The following is a 20,561-nucleotide window of genomic DNA, read 5'->3' as shown; positions in this document are numbered from 1 at the left end:
ATCTATTTTAATTATCATTTTTCAAATCTATCTTCATTCATGAAGCTGATGAATGAGAGACATGGGATTCAAAGAATCTCAAACTGAAATCTAAGGGTGAACGAACAATGATGGTAGAAAATTTCACACCTTTCTTTGGAACAAGCCCGAAAGCTTTTCAAGCACATTATATCAAATTTGTATGCAAATCTGAGCATATAATTTTCAATTTCTTTGCCCACTACAATTTTTTTAACTTAACCTCCTAAGACCCGAACTCTTCCACGGCATGCATTTTTAATTTCTCTTTGATATTTGGGCATATTGGGGCCCAATGAATGTAAAAACAAAGAATTACCAGATTTTTTTTAAACCTTATTTTTGTTTTTATGAAAAATCAGAGCCACATTTTGATAGAACAGTAGCAATATAATGTCCTTGTAAGAGGATATCAGGCCCATGTAGAGCAAAATTTAGTATTTTGGTCTAAATAACCCAAAATGTGATGTCCACATATGTGGACGCCAGGTCCTAGGAGGTTAAATAATACTTAAAAATATTTGCCTTCATGCATTTCAGGATGGCTGATGAGAGACGAGACTTGCTTCTAGAAGGACTTTGGTTGATTATACTGCTATTTTTTTTTCTTTCTCGAGCTTTGTAGCTTTGAAACGGATGGTTAGTCAGCTGGTTGATAAGCTATAGGGTTCTGAAATTCTGAAAACTGTGTAGTGATTGTGACTCGGTAGGTAGCACTCAAGACTGATGGCTCTTTTAGCCTGCATGTCATCAGATGACTCTTTAACTTTTTATTATCTTTTAAAACTTTATCTGCATTCATAAATGTTGTCCAACAGACAGAACAGTAAGTCCACTGGCTATACTGCAAGCACTAAAACACTGGCCGTTGTCCAGAGGCTGATTCAGCAGGGTGCTGTTTTAGTGCAGAGTGCAAGGATCCAGACTGTAGTTGTGGTCTCAATATTTCAGTATTATTGCAACTTTTCAATTATCACTGAATTCATTACTTTTATAATTCAGTGATAGTGGTATATCAAATGTATTTTGTTAAGCTATAAGGCTGAAAAAGTGGCAGTACAAGTACCTGCAGACGTTTTGAAGATGTTTGGGCTGTGACTCTGGAATCTCTACCTGTTCCCACTGTACTATCAATCAAAAATACTCAGTGTAGGTAGCATACCTTTAACAATTCCCCAGTTCTATGATGCCATAGAACTGCTTATCTTGTCTGAATTATGGTACCAAAACGTCTTGTTTCTTATGGGTCATCAGCTGTGACTCAGGAGCTTGAGCAGGTCACCTTAATCAACAGCAGGTCCAATCTCTGGGTCTCAATCTCTTGGGAAGATAAGGAATGCATACGTAGGCATGTTGTAGAGAATAAAAGGTATAGAATAAATCACTTTATTGGTAGGTGTGTGTGTCTGTGTGAGAATGTGGCTTGTAGTGTAGAAAGCCTAGAAGTGTTCAGTAAAAACAGACAAATGCTATATAAATGTGTCTATTAACAAAGACATAAGAAAGATCAAAGTAGAAAATCACCAATCTTCATCAAACACTTGTTGAAATGGGGAATGTGGCTGCTCAGTCACTGTGGCTCCAACCTGAAGGACTATCTATAACATGGTATCTACTGCACCCTGGTGGTTTTTCCATATACTATTAATATGTGTACCCATTTTCATTGGTCACTGTACTTGCTGTGTCCTCGTTCAACAGACTAATGTCCATTTCACATTCTCTGCTGCTTCCATGTATTCTCTCCACCCCCAGAATGGTTACTGCTCCATCTAAATTATTTTCTTAAAATTGTCCTTTTCCTTTGTCCTTATCTTCTCTCTGTTTTCTTGCCTGCTACTCCTCTCAGGTCCCAAATGACCTGCCTCATGCTGGCAGCCAGGGACAACTACAGTAAAGTCATCAACATCCTGGTGTCCCATGGGGCTGAAATCAACATCCAGGAACGCAGTGGATACACAGTGTGTTACTTATGTTTGTCAAGTCAAAGTTCTTATGTGGGGGCCTTCAGTTTAACTGTAGCAGACCCTGTAACAGAGGGCACAGTGTAATATATAATGCATAATTTTTATCATGATAACATTTGTACTTTGACCTTATGTATGTAACTAATGTATTTTTTTTGTTAGGCTTTGACTATGGCAGTGCAGTATGGAAGAGAGGAGGCAGTGCTGAAACTCCTCCAGCTGGGAGCAAACAAAACCATCAGGACAAAGACTGGCAAAAGCCCTGCTGATCTGGCTGAGAGCTTCAAACACAGACAGGTACCTAAAGTACTTAGATGCTTTTACATGCCACCTATATGCTTTTAGCATGTCAGAAATGCTTATAAGCATTAATTGAATTGGTTTGGGGGCATGAATCTACCCACTAAAGGGTCTAGTTTGACTCATTGGATGGGCTTATGCAACTTTTGAGTTATTTTAAAGTTACAGTGATGCACTTGTCAAAAACATTTTCTACCATCAGCTGCTTAATCTTACAGAGTTCATGAATATGCGTTTGTTCACAGATTTCGAGGATCTTGGCCTCTTCCTCAAACATCTCTAATGTCCAGGCCTTTGGATCCATGGAGGACACGCTATCTAAATTCTTCAAGACTAACTCTGAATTTCCAACTCCCAAGGAGAGGTAAGATAACTCTGAAAGCCCTAAACTAAACTTGCATGCATTTAGGGCTTTTGTTTGTTTGTTTGGTTGGTTGGTTGTTGTTTTTTATGCAGCAATAGGTGACATTCTTAAAAGGTTTCTCGATTCTGAACCCATCATCACAGAAGCTTCAGATTTCTAAAGTGTTTTATCAATATGGTAGTATTATTTTAACTTGTTTGTCTCCTTTTTTTTTGTTGTTGTTTAATTCCTGTCCGTGAAAACTTGTGGTTGTACAGGGCTGTGAGTTTACAACAGGTAAAAACAATATGTGTTCAGACTTGATTGTCAGTGCTTGAGTGACGATGGACTCTGTTCATACAACTCCTCTTTACACCAATTATCTCTTGTCATTACAAAACTCTATTCCAGTCGTCACTGTAGCTTAATGGCCCCTGTTGGATTCTTAGTGAACCAGTGTCTGTGTGGCAGGTGTTGTTGAACCATTGTCGAACCAGACATAAACAATAATAAACCTTCTGCATGAATGTTTAGTCCATTCAGGCACTGCTGGGCAATTATCATCAGCCAGAAACGTAATTTTAGACCACGTCTGGCACTGTGAATTAGAGGCTGTAAACATTTTAGCTGCCTTTCTCTCTTGTCGGCTACAAAGACGTTAAAACCCATGTTACACATTAAACATGTTATGAACATCATGAGAAGAGAAGCTAATTTCTGAAGCGCGTCATGCCAGCGGTCAGACTGGAACTGCGAGTACTCTGTGGTTACTCTAATGTGTGCGTACTCCTTGTTGCTCTCTTTTGATCCTGAGAGTAGAAAATTATGTCTTTACCCCTTTGACCTCCACGTCAAATGCTGATTTAGAAAGAATGAAAATGTAAAAAATGCAGATCGATCCTCAAAAGCACTTCAGGAGTTTCAGCTTTTTAGCATTGTTGTTTTCTTCTTCTTCTTTTAATCAACAGTAGAGTAGTCAGAAAATCAAATACGTTTTGACTCCCATCCTGTCCCAACAAGTACCGTACTTGGTAGGGATTCTCTGGTAATGAATTTTTTTATGCTGTTAAATGGGAGCAAAAAATCTAAAAAATTTCACTACCTTTCAAAAACCTTCTGAAAATGAATCATCACTTAAAGTGCTAGTAGTATTTAAACAAAAAAATGTGCAAATAGTTCAGATAGTTCCATAAGTTTGAGTAAAGCTAGAAATTAAATCAAAAAGCTTTTTTTCCAGTCCAAAATAACGCGTTTCCAAAGTTTACAGATGATCGTTCATGGATTCACGACTGCAGTGGATGTGCTCTGGAGTGAGGCTTGCTCTTATCTTTGAAATGATGTTCTCAGCTGCTGATAACCATGGTGAAGATGCTCTCTTCCATGACTTCAGCAATTTGAGAGGTGCATAAGCCTCTTTTCAGGACAGACTCATCTATACACCTTTGTTTAATGCAGGACAAAACAGAAATAGAAAAGACTGCTACTAATTAAAAGTTTGTTTAGATACATATTTTGACTGCCTGGCCAAAAAAAAAGTCACCACCTGGATTTAACTAAGCAAATAGGTACAAGCCTCCTATTGGACAATTACTGCATGGGCGATTATCTTTCAGCTGGCAACAAGTTATTTATCCCCGAGTGGTGCAATGAGTTTCTTCTCATTTCATAAACAACCATGTCGAAAGACACATCTCGTGGTCGTGGAAGAGATGTTAGTGTGTTTGAGAGGGGTCGAATCATTGGTATGCTTCAAGCAGAGAAAACATTTAAGGAGATTGCAGAAACTACTAAAATTGGGTAGAGAACTGTCCAGCGCATTATTAAAAAGTGAAAGGATAGTGGGGACCCATCGTCTTCAAGGAAGAAATGTGGCCAGAACAAAATCCTGAATGATTGTGATCGGTGATGAAGTCAAATCGAAGAAAAACAACAGTAGAATTCAGGGCTATGTTTACTAGTGCAAGTAAAAGCATTTCCACACACACAATGCGAAGGGAACTCTAGTGATTGGGACTGAACAGCTGTGTAGAAACCAGTAATCAGTGAGGCAAACTGGGAAAAAAGGCTTCAATTTGCTATGGAGCAATGGGAGGTGGTCATGTGGTCCAGATTTACCCTGTTCCAGAGTGATGGGCGCATCAGGGTAAGAAAAGAGGCAGATGAAGTGATGTACCCATAATGCCGAGTGCCTAGTGTACAAGCCTGTGGGGGCAGTACTATGATCTGGGGTTGCTGGAGTTGGTCAGGTCTAGGTTCAGCAACAGTTCAGCAACCTGACTATACTGAATAATCAGGTTATTTCACCAATGGGTTTTTTCTTCCCTGATGGCACAGGCATATTCCAAGATGACAATGCCAGGATTCATTGGGCTCAAATTGTGAAAGAGTGGTTCTGGGAGCATGAGACATCATTTTCACACATGGATTGGCCACCACTGAGTCCAGACCTTAACCCCATTGAGAATCTTTGGGATGCGCTGGAGGAAGCTTTGCGCAGCATCAATGCAAGATCTTGTTGACAAATTAATGCAACACTGGGTGAAAATAAATCTTGTGACATTGTAGAAGCTTATTGAAACAATGCCACAGAGAATGCTTGCCGTAATCAAAGCTAAAGGTGGTCCAATGAAATATTAGAGTATGTGACCTTTGGGTTTTTTTGGTCAGGCAGTATATTTATTATTGTTTCTCAGATGGTCAATGCCAATTAATCTGTTTTAACTGACTTAAAAAAAAAAAAAGAAAGAAAAATTCCCTTGTGGGCAGTTTATCCTTCATGCCCCAGTCTGGGAGGTTGAGGGGTGCTGTCTCGACAGTGTAGGTGACACTGCCCCGATAGCTTCCTGTGGTGTATTGCAATTACAAAAACACATTTAAGTAGTTTTAGTATATGACACGTTGACAATAAAATACAGCGTCGATGAATTTTTATAATCTTATGCCATCGAGTCGTTGCAGCCCTCATGTAGACAGGGAGTTCTTCTGGAACTTCAGCATAAATGCTATAGAAAAACAAGTACACTTATAAGCACAGGAAAACTTAGACACAGCACAAAATATAGTCCAAATTCACCAGAATCACAGTGATACCACATACAACCTAAAAAATATTCTTTTATAAAAATCTGATACCAAAGATATAGTGTGTTTTATTTTTGTAATTAAAAAGTGTCCCTCACTAAGCTAACTGGTCATTGCTGTTGTGAAATCAGTTCTTTCTCATAGACTAAATATTTGCAGTAGCTAACGTTATACATAAGCTTTACAATATATCTGGTAACTTGGGCACCATCTTGACATTTCATTGTGTCCGGTCAACAGAGTACAATGTTAACATTAAAAAAAAACTGTCTGCTAACATTACGCCAGCGATTTAAAATTAGTTTTTAATAAAGAAGTTTATATGTTTAAGGACATTTTTTTTCTATGGTATTAGATTGAGGATGGCATCTTAGATTCAACAGTAAAGTGTGAAGTTTATTAAAAATCTATTAAAAGCTATGAATATTTGGTTGAGAAAGTTGTTTTTGTTGTAAACTGGACGGTGCAGAAGTGTTTAGTTGACTAGTTGTCCACACCCTTTGCCACATGGGTTAATATTGTGTAATAACTCAGTTAGCTGTAAGTCACAGTGGAATTTCTGCCCTGTTCAGTGTAAGCAAGCTTGATGACCTGGAGCTCCTCCTGCATGGCCTTAACCTGGGCTACCTCACTGACATTATGACTGTAAGTACTCTAGTGCACCCAGCAATAGGATATGTCTGTATGTTGGTGTGTTTTTCTCTGATCAAAAATGTATATTTTGAATGCATAGTACTTTTTTTTAAATATGAAAGATTTCTCTTATCTCAAAAATTGTAGGATATTGAGCAGATATGGTGTGTTATTGGACACAGTGTGATATATTATTGATGTAATAGGTGAGCTACAGTGAAATGAGCACAGCTGCCTTATTGACACAGATACGTCTAGGCTTGTGTCTTGTAGGAATGTGTCTTGTAGTTTACATATTTTACTTGGTACTAAATAATAGATGTAATGTGCTGGATTAGCTTGGCCTGAATTAAACTTGGGGTGAGCTTTGTTTTTAGGCCCTATCTGATTTATGTGGACCAGCGTTGACAGCTGCAGGTGGCTTTCTGTTACTGTATGGAAAAGTGTTATGCAGGTACATCTGCTTCAGGTTGTGAAGTTTTGATTTGGTAAATGTTGAGTGATCTTTTCTGTTTTTGGCTTTCCACATACACACATGCACAGGAAAATGATATCACCTGGAGTTACCTGCTGACCATGGAGGAGGACGACCTTAAGAAGGTAGAGGATGTCTGTAACATCTGTGTGTCTGTCAGCTCTCTTTTCTGGCTGCCAGATTTGATGATGACCGAGAAAGAGAGAGGAGTAGCTGCTGATGTCACCCTTTAAGAAGAGATTAAACGGATACGTATTACACTTACTTCTGCAGTATGGGAGAGAAATCAAAAATGTGTAAAAGGTGAATGTATGCAAAATGTTTGCATACACTGTATATAATTCACAGTAAATTAGAGGCAATCAACTGATCAAATTATATGGAAGCATGATTAAACTTCAGAAAAGTTTACTTTATATAGCATCGCTCAAGCACCGGGTGTTCAAAGTACATCACAAAGAAAAATAAATAAATAAAACTAAAAGAGAGAATACGGGAAAATGATAGAAAATATAATATTAATTCTATGGTGTAGCTACATTATTTAAAAGCAGTTCTGAGTAATACCGTTTTGAAACTTCTTTTTAAACAATAGCTTCGGTTGGAGAAGATCTCACTTTAGTGGTATAAATGGAACGGTTCTTATATAGAGCTTTTCTACTTTACCTGAACACTCAAAGTGCTTTATACAACTACTCGCCCCGTTCACACAAGCACTTTCTTTGCTTTTTCTATACAAGTGGTTTCTAACATTCACACACATATGGAGAGCAACTTGGGGTTGATATCTTGCCCAGGGATATTTGGCATGCAGACTGGGGCAGCAAGGGATCAATCCACCAGATTTCTAATTAGTAGACCTGTTCTACCCCCTGAGCTACAGGGGTCCAAGGTTCTTCATACTGTATAATTACCGTATTTTTCGGACAATACGGCGCACTGTCGATTTTTGAGAAAAATTTAAGGATTTTAAGTGCGCCTAATAGTGCGGAAAATATGGTATACTATACTATATTGTATGAATGGGGTCTATAAGGCACATTGATGATTTAGAGGAAGAAACTGCTAGAGATGGCACGATACCACTTTTTTATGTCCGATACCGATACCGATATCATAAATTTGGATATCTGCCGATACCGATATGAATCCGATATAGTGTTTTTAATCAACAAAACTGTTTTTTTAAATATCTTGCTGCATTTTGTATAAGTTCATACTCAAGTTTAAAACAACAACTACACTAAAGCTATTCTGTTATACCTGTATGCAAAAAAAAAAATTTCATAGTTCAGCAATACTGATCAATCTAATAAACTTAAACCTACACCATCCTCCCTATTCTGGTATTTTAAAGAGTACTTAGCATAAATATTAAGCAACCTAACTAATAGGGTTCCAACTCCCAGCAACAACAAAAATAAATAAATAAAAAATAGGGAACCACCCCTCACGCTCCACCTCATGATGCTTAATCGACGTAATCAACCTTAATTTGATGCAGTGTGAAAAAAAAATGCACAGAAATCAATTATTTTTCAAGAAATATTAAATAGATTCAACATCTTTCTTCAACAAAATTGCAGACTGCACAGATGGTACCTTCCCAAAGGAAAAAGTACTATAGCTTACTAGGGTATATTAGACTTAACTCATTCACTGCCAGCCATTTTCAAATCAGGTAACTCCCCACTGCCAGGGTTTTTGAGCATTTTTACTCATTTTTGAAGAGCCACAGAAAACTGTGTGTTATGATCATATAAACGCTGAACCTACCAAAATGAAGAACAGACTCTCTTCTTTCATCCAAAAAAAAAAGCTTGTTTCTACCATTTTCCATTCTTTAGTAATCAGCTGTAGAAGAGAGGTGGGTTCCACCAAAAATGCCTGTTTTGACCAAAAAAAGGGAGAAAACGAGCTTTTTGTGAAAAATACATTTCAAGCAGAAAAGTGCTAATATTTCTTGCTTTGTGACACCTCTAACATATAAAATAGTTTTTCACTTCTATAAAACAGAAATAACACTGAGAAAGGTTATGTTTTATCAAAACAATTTATTTACAAATATATGAAAAAATAAAATGTACATAGTGAAACATTTATTCACAATGAATAATTCACTTTTGTGTGGTAATCATTATAACACTTCCTCCACACTGCTACTCTGATCGCACTATCTAAATCGCACTACTGCCACCTGCAGGTCGATTTTGTCATTACATACCATGAATGCAAGTCTGATATTCACTGACAAGCTGCCCGAGGTTGTATTCTAGCCCCTCCCATTGAAAAACGTAATTGACGTGGCAGTCAACGTAAGTTTTTCAATTGACGTCTATAGACGTCAATGGCAGTGAATGAGTTAACAGTTACTATATATGGACTTCTATACGTTTTACATCAGATTAAAACTTTGGGTGTAAGATTCAGATAATTATTTAATAACAGCCAGGCATTTTAAATGAGAATAAGAAAGAAAAGTATGTCTTTGTGCCCCCTTTTCCCTGTTCATGCCCTATCAGCCCCCCTGGCTAAACTTTGCTAGATCCGCCCCTGCACAGTTACAGCCATCAGCTGCGTAGAAAAGGATCCTGGTGTAGAAAGTAATATTAAATAAATTCTAACAACAGCTTATCAAGCTTAAACGTGCTGCTGTTGTTCAGCTGCTGGTTTCCTCTTTCTGGTGCAAAGTGGGCCAAAAACAAAGAAGAGAGACTGAGTCGTGACAGAAAAGCCGATCAGCTGATCATTAAGCAGTTTCATGATTGAAGTAGCAGCAAGAAGAGGCAGTCATTTGTTAAGCTTAATGCAGGAATGCTTTACAAACATTCAGAGATGGACTTACACACTTGCTTTACTTCTCTCGGGGATAACTTTGTCGGAGATGAAATGCCAGGTTGCTAGCGAAGCTCCACATGCTATCCAGACCACCGACAGGTCCCCATGCCACAGCTGCTCTATCACGTGATGCATACTGCTCCGACGTGCTAGCGTTCTGAGGCGAGTTACGGCGTGTTGCAAGTTTTGTGAGGTGCTTTCGTGATATTTAATGGATCGGATTACATTTTTTATTTTTCTCCGATATCCGAGCCAGTAATTTAGGTCAGTATCAGACCGATACCGATACGTAATATCGGATCGGTCCATCTCTAGAAACTGCATTTGCATTACATTTTTGGTGAAGAAATTCATAAAGTCATTGCTAATTAAGTGAATACTTGGTTTAACAGAGGTCAGGCTCTCTGTCAGCCTGGCTTCAATGTGGAAATGAAACCTGGGGTTGTTCCTGTTTTATTTAATCAGTGATAAATAGTAAGGTCTCCTAGCTTTACAGATGGCATTTTTTGTAATAGAGTAACAACCTATTTTTTCAGACTATATGAAGATCTTCTAAATGAGTGGAATGCCATTTCCTCTTCAGTTTGTATGTGGTCTGCTTCATGATGTGCATTTGTATGTTATACAAGGAAGTCAAGCATGTGTGATATGTTGCATTCTTCTTTTGAGGTTTTGAGGTTGTATGTAGTGAGGGTGTAAGAATTGTTCCTGTGACTCATCAGATTTCCTGTGTATTTACTAGTGTATTATGATCTACAGCAGGGGTGGGGAACTCCAGGTCTCAAGGGCCGGTGTCCTGCGGGTTATACACCTGAATCACATGATTAGTTCGTTACCGAGCCTCTGGACAACTTCAGGACATGTTGAGGAGGTAATTTAGCCATTTGAATCAGCTGCGTTGGATCAAGGACACATCTAAAACCTGCAGGACACTGGCCATTGAGGTCTGGAGCTCCCCACCCCGATCTACAACATCAAATGCTGCGCTAAGACAAAACCAGTGTAATCACTGTCAGTCAGACTGTCAGTCTGTTTTCCAGATTGGTGTCACAGACCCAGAGGACCTGAAGAAGGTGCTGACTGCTGTGCAACAGATGCACCTGGACAAAGTGGACCTGGAAACAATCAGGCAACTGGGACCTGCAGACAGTGGGTAAGGTTACAGATCTTAACATATGTTAAGTTTACCCTGAAGCCTTCCTTGGTGCCAACATGTTGTTTTTTGTTTTTTATTTTATTTATAAATTTATTTACTTTTTGCTCTTTAAAAACAAAAATAGTTAGTATTTTATTACTGTATTGTTCTCAACAGTGTATTTAACACCAGAACCAGCAAATGTTTTGACTGAGTCGTCAAAGTGTGAACTAAAAATGAGAGCCTTCAGTTTTCTGGCCCCTGTGGAACCAGCTTCCAGTTTGGATTTGAGAGACAGACACACTCTGTACTTTTAAAATGATGCCTAATAGTTTTCTATTTCTCAAAGCTTGTAGTTAGGGCTTGATCTGGTGACCCTGAACCATTCCTTAGCTACAATGCAGTAGGCTGACGGTGCCGGCGGTTTTATTCTGTGATGCATTGAGCTTTTCTTTTTCACTTCTTCACTATTTTCTGTGTGTTTATACATCACTCCTCTGTTTTTGCCTCCTTTTATGGCAAAGAGAGACCTTTTGTCCTGTCTCTCTTTGTTCTCCCCTCCCCCCACAACCAGTTGCAGTTGCTGCCCCTCGTTGAACCAGGTTCTGTCCAAGGTTCCTGTTAAAAGGGAGTTTTTCCTTCCCACTGTCATCAAGTGCTTGCTCACAGAGTTTTGTTTCAAATATTTTAAGGTGTTTACATTAAATAAAAGTATCTTTATGTGACTGGTGCTGGGAATAGATACTATATAAATGAAATTGATTTAAATGGAACTGAACTCAATTTGTTAGAGGTTTTCTTGTGAATATTTTTCAGGAAGGAGGTCTTCAAATTAGAATGAAAATTAATAGAATCAGGGCTTTCTTCAGTGCATAAAAATCATTGTAGAATTTGGTGTCAGAAAACTTGTCAATCCTGAAAGAATTTGAAAACCTCAGTCTGCCAAGAATATTTGATGAGGAGCAAGTAAAAAAAACATTCACAAACACTCTGCATGAAGACAGAAACAAAGTTGACAGTAGTAGCAAAATTTTAAACACTTGTCAGCCCCACACCTTAAACCCTCCCCCACATTCAGCCCACTTCCATCTTTTTGTGATGCTCCATTTGTCCTCCTCCACTGGAAGTCGTCCATCAACCCTATAAGCATCTCACTGTCCTGGCTCTATCTCCCTCCCCCTTATCTCCATAGCCGTGCCCAAGCTGGGACTTAATGGTTTAAGCGGAGCTGTAATGATTTGTAAGGTGAAGGTGATGGGTGGTTGCAATGAACAGAGCGTCAGAGGCCAGACAGTCATCAAACCGCACCCCATCACTTAATGAATCCTCTGCTGAACAGGACTCGTTTTCTTTGCCTTTCTCACCTGCAGGATGAGAGACACCCCAGGCAGTCGGTTAATAACTGGGATGAAAATCTTTATCAGGGCTAGAACTCTGTAAAAGCTCCTTCAGGATCTAAACACTGAAAAAAAGTTGGATACATAGTTGGCAGCAGTGGTAAAATGCTTGGAAAGGACTATTAGTTTACGTCAGTATTTGTTCCTATACACCATAGGTTACAATCTTACAGATGTTTTATTGCCAAGTGGATGCATTTATCACATTTGTGGGTCTCGAGAGTTTTTGTTCACATGTACAGATTCTGTTTTTAGCAGAATCTAGCTAAGTAGTTGTAACAAGTCTGAAATGGGGGGAAAGAGGTCTTTATGTCTTTTATCCTGAATATGTGGTGTAGCTGTTAAGCCATAAAAGGGTTGAGTGCCTACAAAAGGTTTGGAAGGAGTTGCTACTCCAAGTGGTAGACTTAAAGTATCTTTGGGTTTTGTTTGCAAGTCAAGGGATAAGAAGCTCAGTCATACAATCGTTTTCGTTTGCAGTTTTTGAATTTGTCACAGATTGGTGTCCTTTGCTTAATAATGCTCAACTATGATTAACATTTTCTTTCATTATTTATTGACCTGTGGGGACATGTTTCAGTTCCAAAAATCAAATCATAATCCTTGAAAAGTTTAATAATATGTTTTATGGGTTGTAGTTTATTTCGGAGACAAATATATTTAAAAGTACCCCAATGTTTTGGCATGACAATGGGTGATTGAAGACCTGCTGGGCCAGGTGGCTTGCACTACATAAGCCACCTCCACCTCCAAACAAAACATTGTAAAACCCAGACTGTTCAAATGTAAGCAAGTAAAGTAAAGCACCAGATGTGTTTTTCAGGATTATTGTACTGTCCGGAAGTTGTAAACCTAGCTTATGTTTCATTATTCATCTTAATATAACTTTAAAAATAATTGACTTTGATGATATATAAGAATTGACTTTTAAAATGATGGTAAACATTACCTATGGCAAAGTAAAAGCCTTGTAAGGAAGGATTGCATTGCTGTTCTACTGGAAGTTAAACAATAAACATAAAACTATATAAAAATAATAATTGCAGGTCTAAATGTGTCTGAATATGTTTTTAGTGTGAGAGAAAGCAATTTGGTCCATGTCTCAGTGGTAAGGCTGTGTTTTTGTTCAACTGCTTGAATCAAAGCTGAGTCTGCGCTTTGGTTATGATATTGTAGTGGTGTATGAAATTCTAAAAATGGTTTCACTGGCCAAACAACGTATCACTCCACTCCCAGCAGCTACCACTGAGCAAGGCATTTGCTGGGTTTGGTTTGAAAAAGACAGGGAAGCTTAATGGTTTCTCAGCCCTCCCAAAAATCCCCAGATAAATAATTTTCAGTGGCTCTCATGCATCCTCTGTCAGCACTCAAACATAATGTCTGTTATGCCTTCAACGACCTGCCCACCCAGGCCCATCATCACTCTCTTCCCCCTAGATAAACTAACAGGAGGAAGAAGGGAGGAGAGGGTGCAGCACAGGCTGACTGACAGTGTTTACTCGCCCCTGTGACAGAGTGTGAGGAGGGCCGGAGTGGCTGGCTGCCCAGTCCCCTCAACGAGGGAAATGTACCATTAAGATAAGAGCTATCCATATTCCACAGGTCCAGAGGATGGGAATAGAGAGGGACGGCGTTTGATTAATCTAAATAACTAGTCATTTAAGGTGCATGTTTTCAGAGAGGGATGACAGCATTGGGTTAGTGCGAGGAGGAGGTGCGAACAAGGCTTGGCCACCTGCTCGGTTTGCTGTAGCATGTTAAGGTTATCGCCAAGAAAATGCCTGGAGCTCGTTAATGCAAAGCTTCATCCAAACTACCCATTAGTCTGCACTATCATAGCTGAGCATCTTCAGCTAATTCTGCCTTGCTTTTTTCATGTGGACCTTCCTTTCAGCTTTAGTTTTTAGACAAGTAAACCACTTGACCTTATTTTTAAATGTCAGAGAGAGTTATTCATCTATCTAAAGATTAAGTAGGATTGGTTTTCAGGTTATTAACCAACCAGCTGGTTTGTATAGGACCTTGTTTTTGTTGTTGTTGTTTGTTTGTTTTGTTTTTTTAAAGGAAGGTTTGTTTACAGTCAAATCTAAGACCAACTTTTTTGATAAATGTCTTGATAAGTGGTATAATATTTTATGACTAATAATATTTGCCATACACTTCAAATGCATTAACCTCCTAGGACATGGTGTCCACATAGATGGACATTTTGGGTTGTCTAGACCAAAATACGAAATTTTTCTCTCAAGGCCTGATATCCACTTATGAGGACATTATACTGCCACTGTACTGTCGAAATTTAAAACAAATGTCCTCATATGTGAATTTATTATTCATTCGTTAGCATCTTAATATAACCTTAAAAATAATTGACTTTGATGATATAAAGAATTGACTTTTAAAATGATGGTAAACAGATAATTAATCTCAGAAACAAAAATCAGGTTAAAAAAAATTAGGTAATTCTTTGGCTTTACGTTCATCAGGTCCCAATCGGCCCAAATATCCATCCATCCATTCGCTTCCGCTTATCCTTTTCAGGGTCGCGGGGGGCGCTGGAGCCTATCCCAGCTGTCATAGGGCGAGGGGCGGGGTACACCCTGGACAGGTCGCCAGTCTGTCGCAGGGCCATCACACAGGGACAGACAACCATTCACACTCACATTCACTCGCACATTCACACCTAGTGGCAATTTGGATTATCTAATTAACCTATACCCACAAGTGGGGATCAGCCCAAATAGCAAAGAGAAATTAAAAATGCATGCCATGAAAGAGTTTGGGTCTTAGGTGGTTAAACAGAATAACATGAAAGATATGTACCCTATGTATGAAAAGATTGTTTTTTTTTAATTAAAAATTTTGTGATCATTTTATCAGGCCTTTCTCATAAGTTCCACATGTTTGCAGGAGTGAGGAGCTGCAAAACTTCCTCATAAGTATCAGTCAGCAGTGCTGCTACCTGACAGAGACCATTCAAGACGTCTTAAATCGATTCCCTCGCCAACCCGCTCAGGTGCAGCTCATACCCTCTTTACCTGTCCAGTTATTAGGATTTTACCAACCACGAGATAAACAACTATGACTGGCCAAATTCTGTGTCTATTAAAAATTTCATAAATAAAATGTATAACAGATCTAATGGAAAATGTGTTTGCCAGCTAAAAGTTTTCAATTCACTATTTTTTGCACATGACTTCCTTTTATCTCGTCTTTCATCCCACTACATTTGTGACATAAAAATCATCACCATCTCTCTCTGCCTCTGAGAAGTTGGTTTTCTCCCTGGACCCAAAGAAGGAGGCTCAGACCATCTGCAACCAGCTAGTGGTCCAGACAAAAGATCTCCAAAAGGAAGTCACCTGCCTCCGCAATCTGCTTTGCCAGGTTGACGCACACACACGCACACACATGCATGTACATTTTGACATTATTTATCTTATAAATCACTGAAATGATAAAAATTAAAAAATCTATACACAGTATATTTGTTTTTGAGGCAGTGGTAATTTTGGCCTCCACACAGCTATAACAACATTGGAGAAATAAATTGTTGTATTATATGGTTGTATTATTGTGGAGTACTACAATATATTACAATACAAAGTGGCTGTTGTTGTGGTTTGGTGCTATGTAAGTACAATAAAATGACATTTGTTGTTGATTGTAACAGTAAATACAAAATGTGTCAATGCACTGGTAACAAGATAAAAGTATGAATAAGAGTAAAATCTGTCAGACCTGACACTAATACTGATATATATGTGATTAAATTGAAAGCACATCCAAGTCAATTTAAATTGCTTTCATACAGTGCTCACTGTTACTCTTTGCACTACTGAGGATTAAAAGCAGTTTGGAAAAGCCATAGTTACATGTTGTGTTATATGTATTCTGGCGAGCTCGAACAGGTATGTGCAGGAGTGTTTACATATGTGCACCTGACTCTATGTGCATGTGTGTGCGTGTTTGCATTTGTATTCCAAGAGGAGAGAGTTGTTCCTGACAGAGCAGAATCCTCACAGCCCATAAGTCAGAGCTGCTGTGACATCGACCTGTCAGCATGCAGACGATGAGGTGGAGGGAAGGCAAGGGTGGGGGCAGAGGGAAGCAAGGAAAGGATTCGGGTTGGCGGGGTGAGGGAGTTTAAAAAGGGAGAAAAGAGCACACTGTAGAGGTGTGGGCATGTTGTAAGAAAAGGAGGTGGGATAGTAGTAGGTGCAGAACTGGCTTACTAAAAGGTGCCAGTATACCCCACTTAAAAGCTTTAGCAAGTTTTACAGTGGCAGGAGGAAGGCTTCATTTCTCGACAATTTATTTTTCACCTAGAAGCATTGTGTTGCAATTCAGACCTTGAGGCCTGTGAAGTTAAGTACACTCATGTCAAACTCCAGCCATTTGCACATTGCCTGCATATCAGTTTAGAGTCTTATTATATTTGGGACCCTGTAATTTAGTTGTGGTCTTCAGGGCGACATGATTCAGTGTACATGCTAAACTAGACAGGCACAGCTACACTGTATTTGGTAGCAGAAATATAACGTTGATGCTGAAGGTGGAGGGAGGTGTATGCTTTTATGGTGAGAAAAGAGAGGCCTGTGTATCTTGCTGTTTAAAACACATAGCAACAGAGATATGGAAACATGTGCGTGGAACCTTTAGGAAACTACTGAACTGAAAAGAGGTATGAAGCTACATTTTAAAAAAATATTTCTGTGTGCCAAATCTCATAGTGATGGAAAGTTTGATCATAGCAGAGAAACTGATGAGTTGGGCTTTTTGAAATACAACAAAAGTAATTTGAAATTTGTTTTTTGTTTGTTTGTTTTTATATGTATCAAATGTTACACCAGAACATACTACACTAGACTTTATGCCACATGTAAAATACATGATCACAAAGACACTGCATAAGATTCCTTGGGCCACTCACCCTGTTGGCTGAGCCTTAGCCCGTGGGCCCTGGTGGATGCAGCCAAAGAGGAGACATGGGCTGGCGAATGTGAGCACACCACTCACAGGAAGAAGCCTAGGGGTTGGTACCATAGGGGTTACAGAAGTACTGTAGGGGCCTTGCCATCAGAGAGGGGACATAAAAGCCTGAGCTAGTTTGTGAGATTGAGAAATACTGGCTACAGATGGGCTAAGCTTAGTGCACAGTTGGGATCTGTAACCAGTCTCCTGGAAAGGGGCTGGACTCATCCAAGTGTGACTTGGAGGAACGTGACTTGGGAGAACAGTGCCTGATCTGAACCCAAGCGGTTTTTGTTATTGGACTTGTGTGCAAACACCATTTAAAACATAAATATATTCAAAAGTGCACATAGCAACAGGACACTCGACCGCAGGTCGACGGTCAGTTTTGAAAATTTATCATCAGATCTGTAGCTGTACGTTCTGGAAACTCAGGAGAAGAGAGGAGGTCAGGTGGCAGAAGAGGATGTTGGACAGTGAGTGTGCATTGGGCGTGTCTGGTAAAGGCCCTGGTCCATGAGATCTTTAATTCCCACCTCTAGCAGAACTTGGACAGCATTCAGAGGTCATTTTTTCTGAAAATCGTGTTAATCGTGATAGTTTAAAATCATTTATCAAACTGTATTTTTTAAAAAGTACAAAAATTAAAATTACCATAACATAAACTTTAGTGTTGTAACATTACCACAAACAGACTGTGCTCCTCTGTTTAAAGAAAAGTAATTATGATGTAAATGAGTGGAAAAAACGGCATATACCTCCTGTTAGAATACCATCCTCCGTCACTTACCAGAAGCACTTCCTTCTTGGTCAAACCACAGGTTCCTAAGTCATAATTTCTGGTATTAAACAGAATTTAAGCCCTTTGTATCCTCCAACCTTCTCACATGACTGGGATTTAGTGTGACAGTGTCACCCTGTAGCTTGAAAAATCAGAGGCAGCATAATTCCTCTGTGACTTGACTTTAACTGATGAATCCCTGAGGATTTGGCACAGGAAGTTTTGGTGACTCAGGTCTGAGTCATGCTGTGGTGGTGAGATGGGACCAGACATGCTCTCACTCACACATCGAGCTGGTCTCAATTTGATTCCCACCCAACAGTGACTGAGCAGCTGTTTCCCACCCATTCAAGCCTTCCACTGGTCTGACTAGTGCAACTGCTATAATCCGGACTGGATTAGATTAAACTGACCTGTGACCCTTGTACTTCCTGCATTAGTTCAGATTGGCCTTACCTCAGGGTCTGATGTGTGTTTTTATGTTTACATTCGTATTTGTGTGTGTGTCCCATGTTAATCTGACTTTGTTGTCCTCTCTTTAGATGGAAGAATTCAAAGATTCCTGTCAGCCTCCTCAGCCTGGTTTCCATAACAACAGGAGGATGTGGTCTCTGACCACCAGATTTGCTCTGAGCACTCTCGGAGTCACCTTCCTCGTACTGCTCTACAAAGCTTCCAGTGGCAAGGTTTCCCTACAGTGCAGGGATACTTTTTGATCGCCTCACAGATTTGTGAGGTCTTTTGTGTTTGTTGACTGTAGCTAAAAAGTTGGATAAGTATTGTGTTTATATGTGTTACGGGTGTTTGACAGGCATTCAGTTTTAATTTTGCTACAGTGGGTTTTTTTTCCCAGTTTGTTTTGACTTGTCACTGAGTTTAATTCTTATTCTTTTTAAGTTATTTTATATTTTAATGGTTTGAACAATTAAAGTTTTTCTTTTGAGAGTACGTTTCTTGTATGCTCGATTTAAGGTTGAAATCGGGATGCTTTCTATATTGGTGCCTGCCAGATGTTGAGTATAGAGTCTTGGCCATCACCATCAGTGTTTTGAAACTAAAGACAAGCAAGTGGTGTATCTGATTGGGAAACCAAGGACACTGCACTTTCAACTTGTGGTGACATGCATGTCTATTTGTTTTCCATTTTCAACTAAAAGTGACAATAAACTTAAAGTGACAGACTGAGACCATAAATTCATCAGGAAAGTGTTTGTTGAAGTTACAAGTTTTTGGGGTAGTGGGCTCATTTTTTTCACAGGGCTTCTTTTTGCACCCTGCTGATCATCTTAAAGACTACAGGTGTAAGGCTTTGCAAAGTCGCTGTCCTTAGACCGACTGCTTGATCCTTTGTAATATACAGTCTATAAGAAAACCTAGAGGCATGTGGAAATGTGAAGCCTGCTCTCCCAAATATACAGAAGGATGCAATGCCAAGTTTCTCCGAGTAGTTTATCAGAGGTTTTTTTTTTTGTTGCACTAGGTTATTTTGTAAGAGGAAATCATCACATTTATATGAGCCATAGGTGAATTTTCTAACAATAGAAGGGGGCAGAGTGCTTTTTCTTCTTGCTGGTAGCTAAACTGAGTCTGGCAAACAAACCATAGGTGTGAAAGTGATATCAGTTTTCTCCCTAAATCGCAGAAAGAAATCCAATCTGTATTTCAAAAATGATTCAAGTGGATTCCTGTGATGTTAATGACCAGATTTAGCTTTTGCTGGTTGAATATTTTCAAATGTCCAGCTGATACGTTTAAAAATCACAAACTCTTCAAAGTCCTTATTGTCTGATTTTGTGCCATTTCCTTTTCAGTGTTCACAAACTTTATTGTGCGCAAGTATTATCAAAAATACCTTTCTGTCCGTAAAACATGCAATGAAACTGTGACCTTAATGCGATTTGGTAAGGAAGTGAACAAATTACTCCCATAAAATTGGATTTATATCACAGGCTTATTACAACTACCGCTGCTGCAAAAATAAAGTTGTGTTCAAAGTCCTGATGAGAGCAGTGAGAACGCTCTAAATCTTCTTGTTGTTTTATGGGTTTCTTCCACGGGGATCATGGGAACAATCCAATTTGCCCATTAATCTCATCTGGTCAAAGTCTCCAGACCTCCAGATACACCCCGGGCTAGATCAAAGATGGAGGAAACGCTGTGTGACAGTGGTACAGACTTCACCGGGACACATCAAAAAGACTGACATGGATAATCCAATTGAAATGGACACATCACCTTTAGGTGCTGCTCTGGGAGAATCGGTGTCCAGTTTTTTTCCTCCTTTTTTAAGCCATCATTCCTGAGTTATTAGAGTGATAGTTTGTATGAGGCTGTAAAAATAGCAGTGCGTCATGCGTGAGGAATCTGAGATATTATTCACCTGTGTGGGATATGGCTATGGCAATGGGCGCTCAACATAAACAAAACACTAGTTTGATTTATTTTCTTAAAGGGTCTTTATGCTTATCAATTACACCGCTACACCATATGCCAGAGTTTTTCTCTGTTGAGCTCTACGGAGTCCTGTGAGAAAAACATTTAAAAATCATAATGTTTATCTTTTGTGCGTAAAAGGGTTTTTTTTGGGTTTTTTTGTAGCCTGTTTTTTTTGGACTGGCA

General features: G+C 39.1%; 1 protein-coding gene across 1 annotated transcript in view; it reads left to right on the top strand.

Annotated features, from left to right (window-relative positions):
* The window catches only part of asz1 (ankyrin repeat, SAM and basic leucine zipper domain containing 1), a 36,923-nt gene extending 16,991 nt beyond the window's left edge, over nucleotides 1-19,932 (top strand). The window contains exons 5-13 of the mRNA XM_004556308.4: nucleotides 1,868-1,979; nucleotides 2,148-2,282; nucleotides 2,531-2,649; nucleotides 6,282-6,354; nucleotides 6,886-6,942; nucleotides 10,696-10,808; nucleotides 15,098-15,203; nucleotides 15,461-15,574; nucleotides 18,485-19,932. Of these exons, the coding sequence (XP_004556365.3) occupies nucleotides 1,868-1,979; nucleotides 2,148-2,282; nucleotides 2,531-2,649; nucleotides 6,282-6,354; nucleotides 6,886-6,942; nucleotides 10,696-10,808; nucleotides 15,098-15,203; nucleotides 15,461-15,574; nucleotides 18,485-18,658 (1,003 nt within the window). The 3' untranslated portion in view covers nucleotides 18,659-19,932. The remainder of the gene's footprint in view (nucleotides 1-1,867; nucleotides 1,980-2,147; nucleotides 2,283-2,530; nucleotides 2,650-6,281; nucleotides 6,355-6,885; nucleotides 6,943-10,695; nucleotides 10,809-15,097; nucleotides 15,204-15,460; nucleotides 15,575-18,484) is intronic.
* Nucleotides 19,933-20,561: the final 629 nt, after the last annotated feature.

This window comes from Maylandia zebra, linkage group LG7 (genome assembly GCF_041146795.1).
Source record: "Maylandia zebra isolate NMK-2024a linkage group LG7, Mzebra_GT3a, whole genome shotgun sequence".
NCBI classification, from domain to species: domain Eukaryota; kingdom Metazoa; phylum Chordata; class Actinopteri; order Cichliformes; family Cichlidae; genus Maylandia; species Maylandia zebra.
The sequence above is the reverse complement of the archived record's forward strand: the minus strand, read 5'-3'. Positions and strand labels throughout refer to the sequence as shown.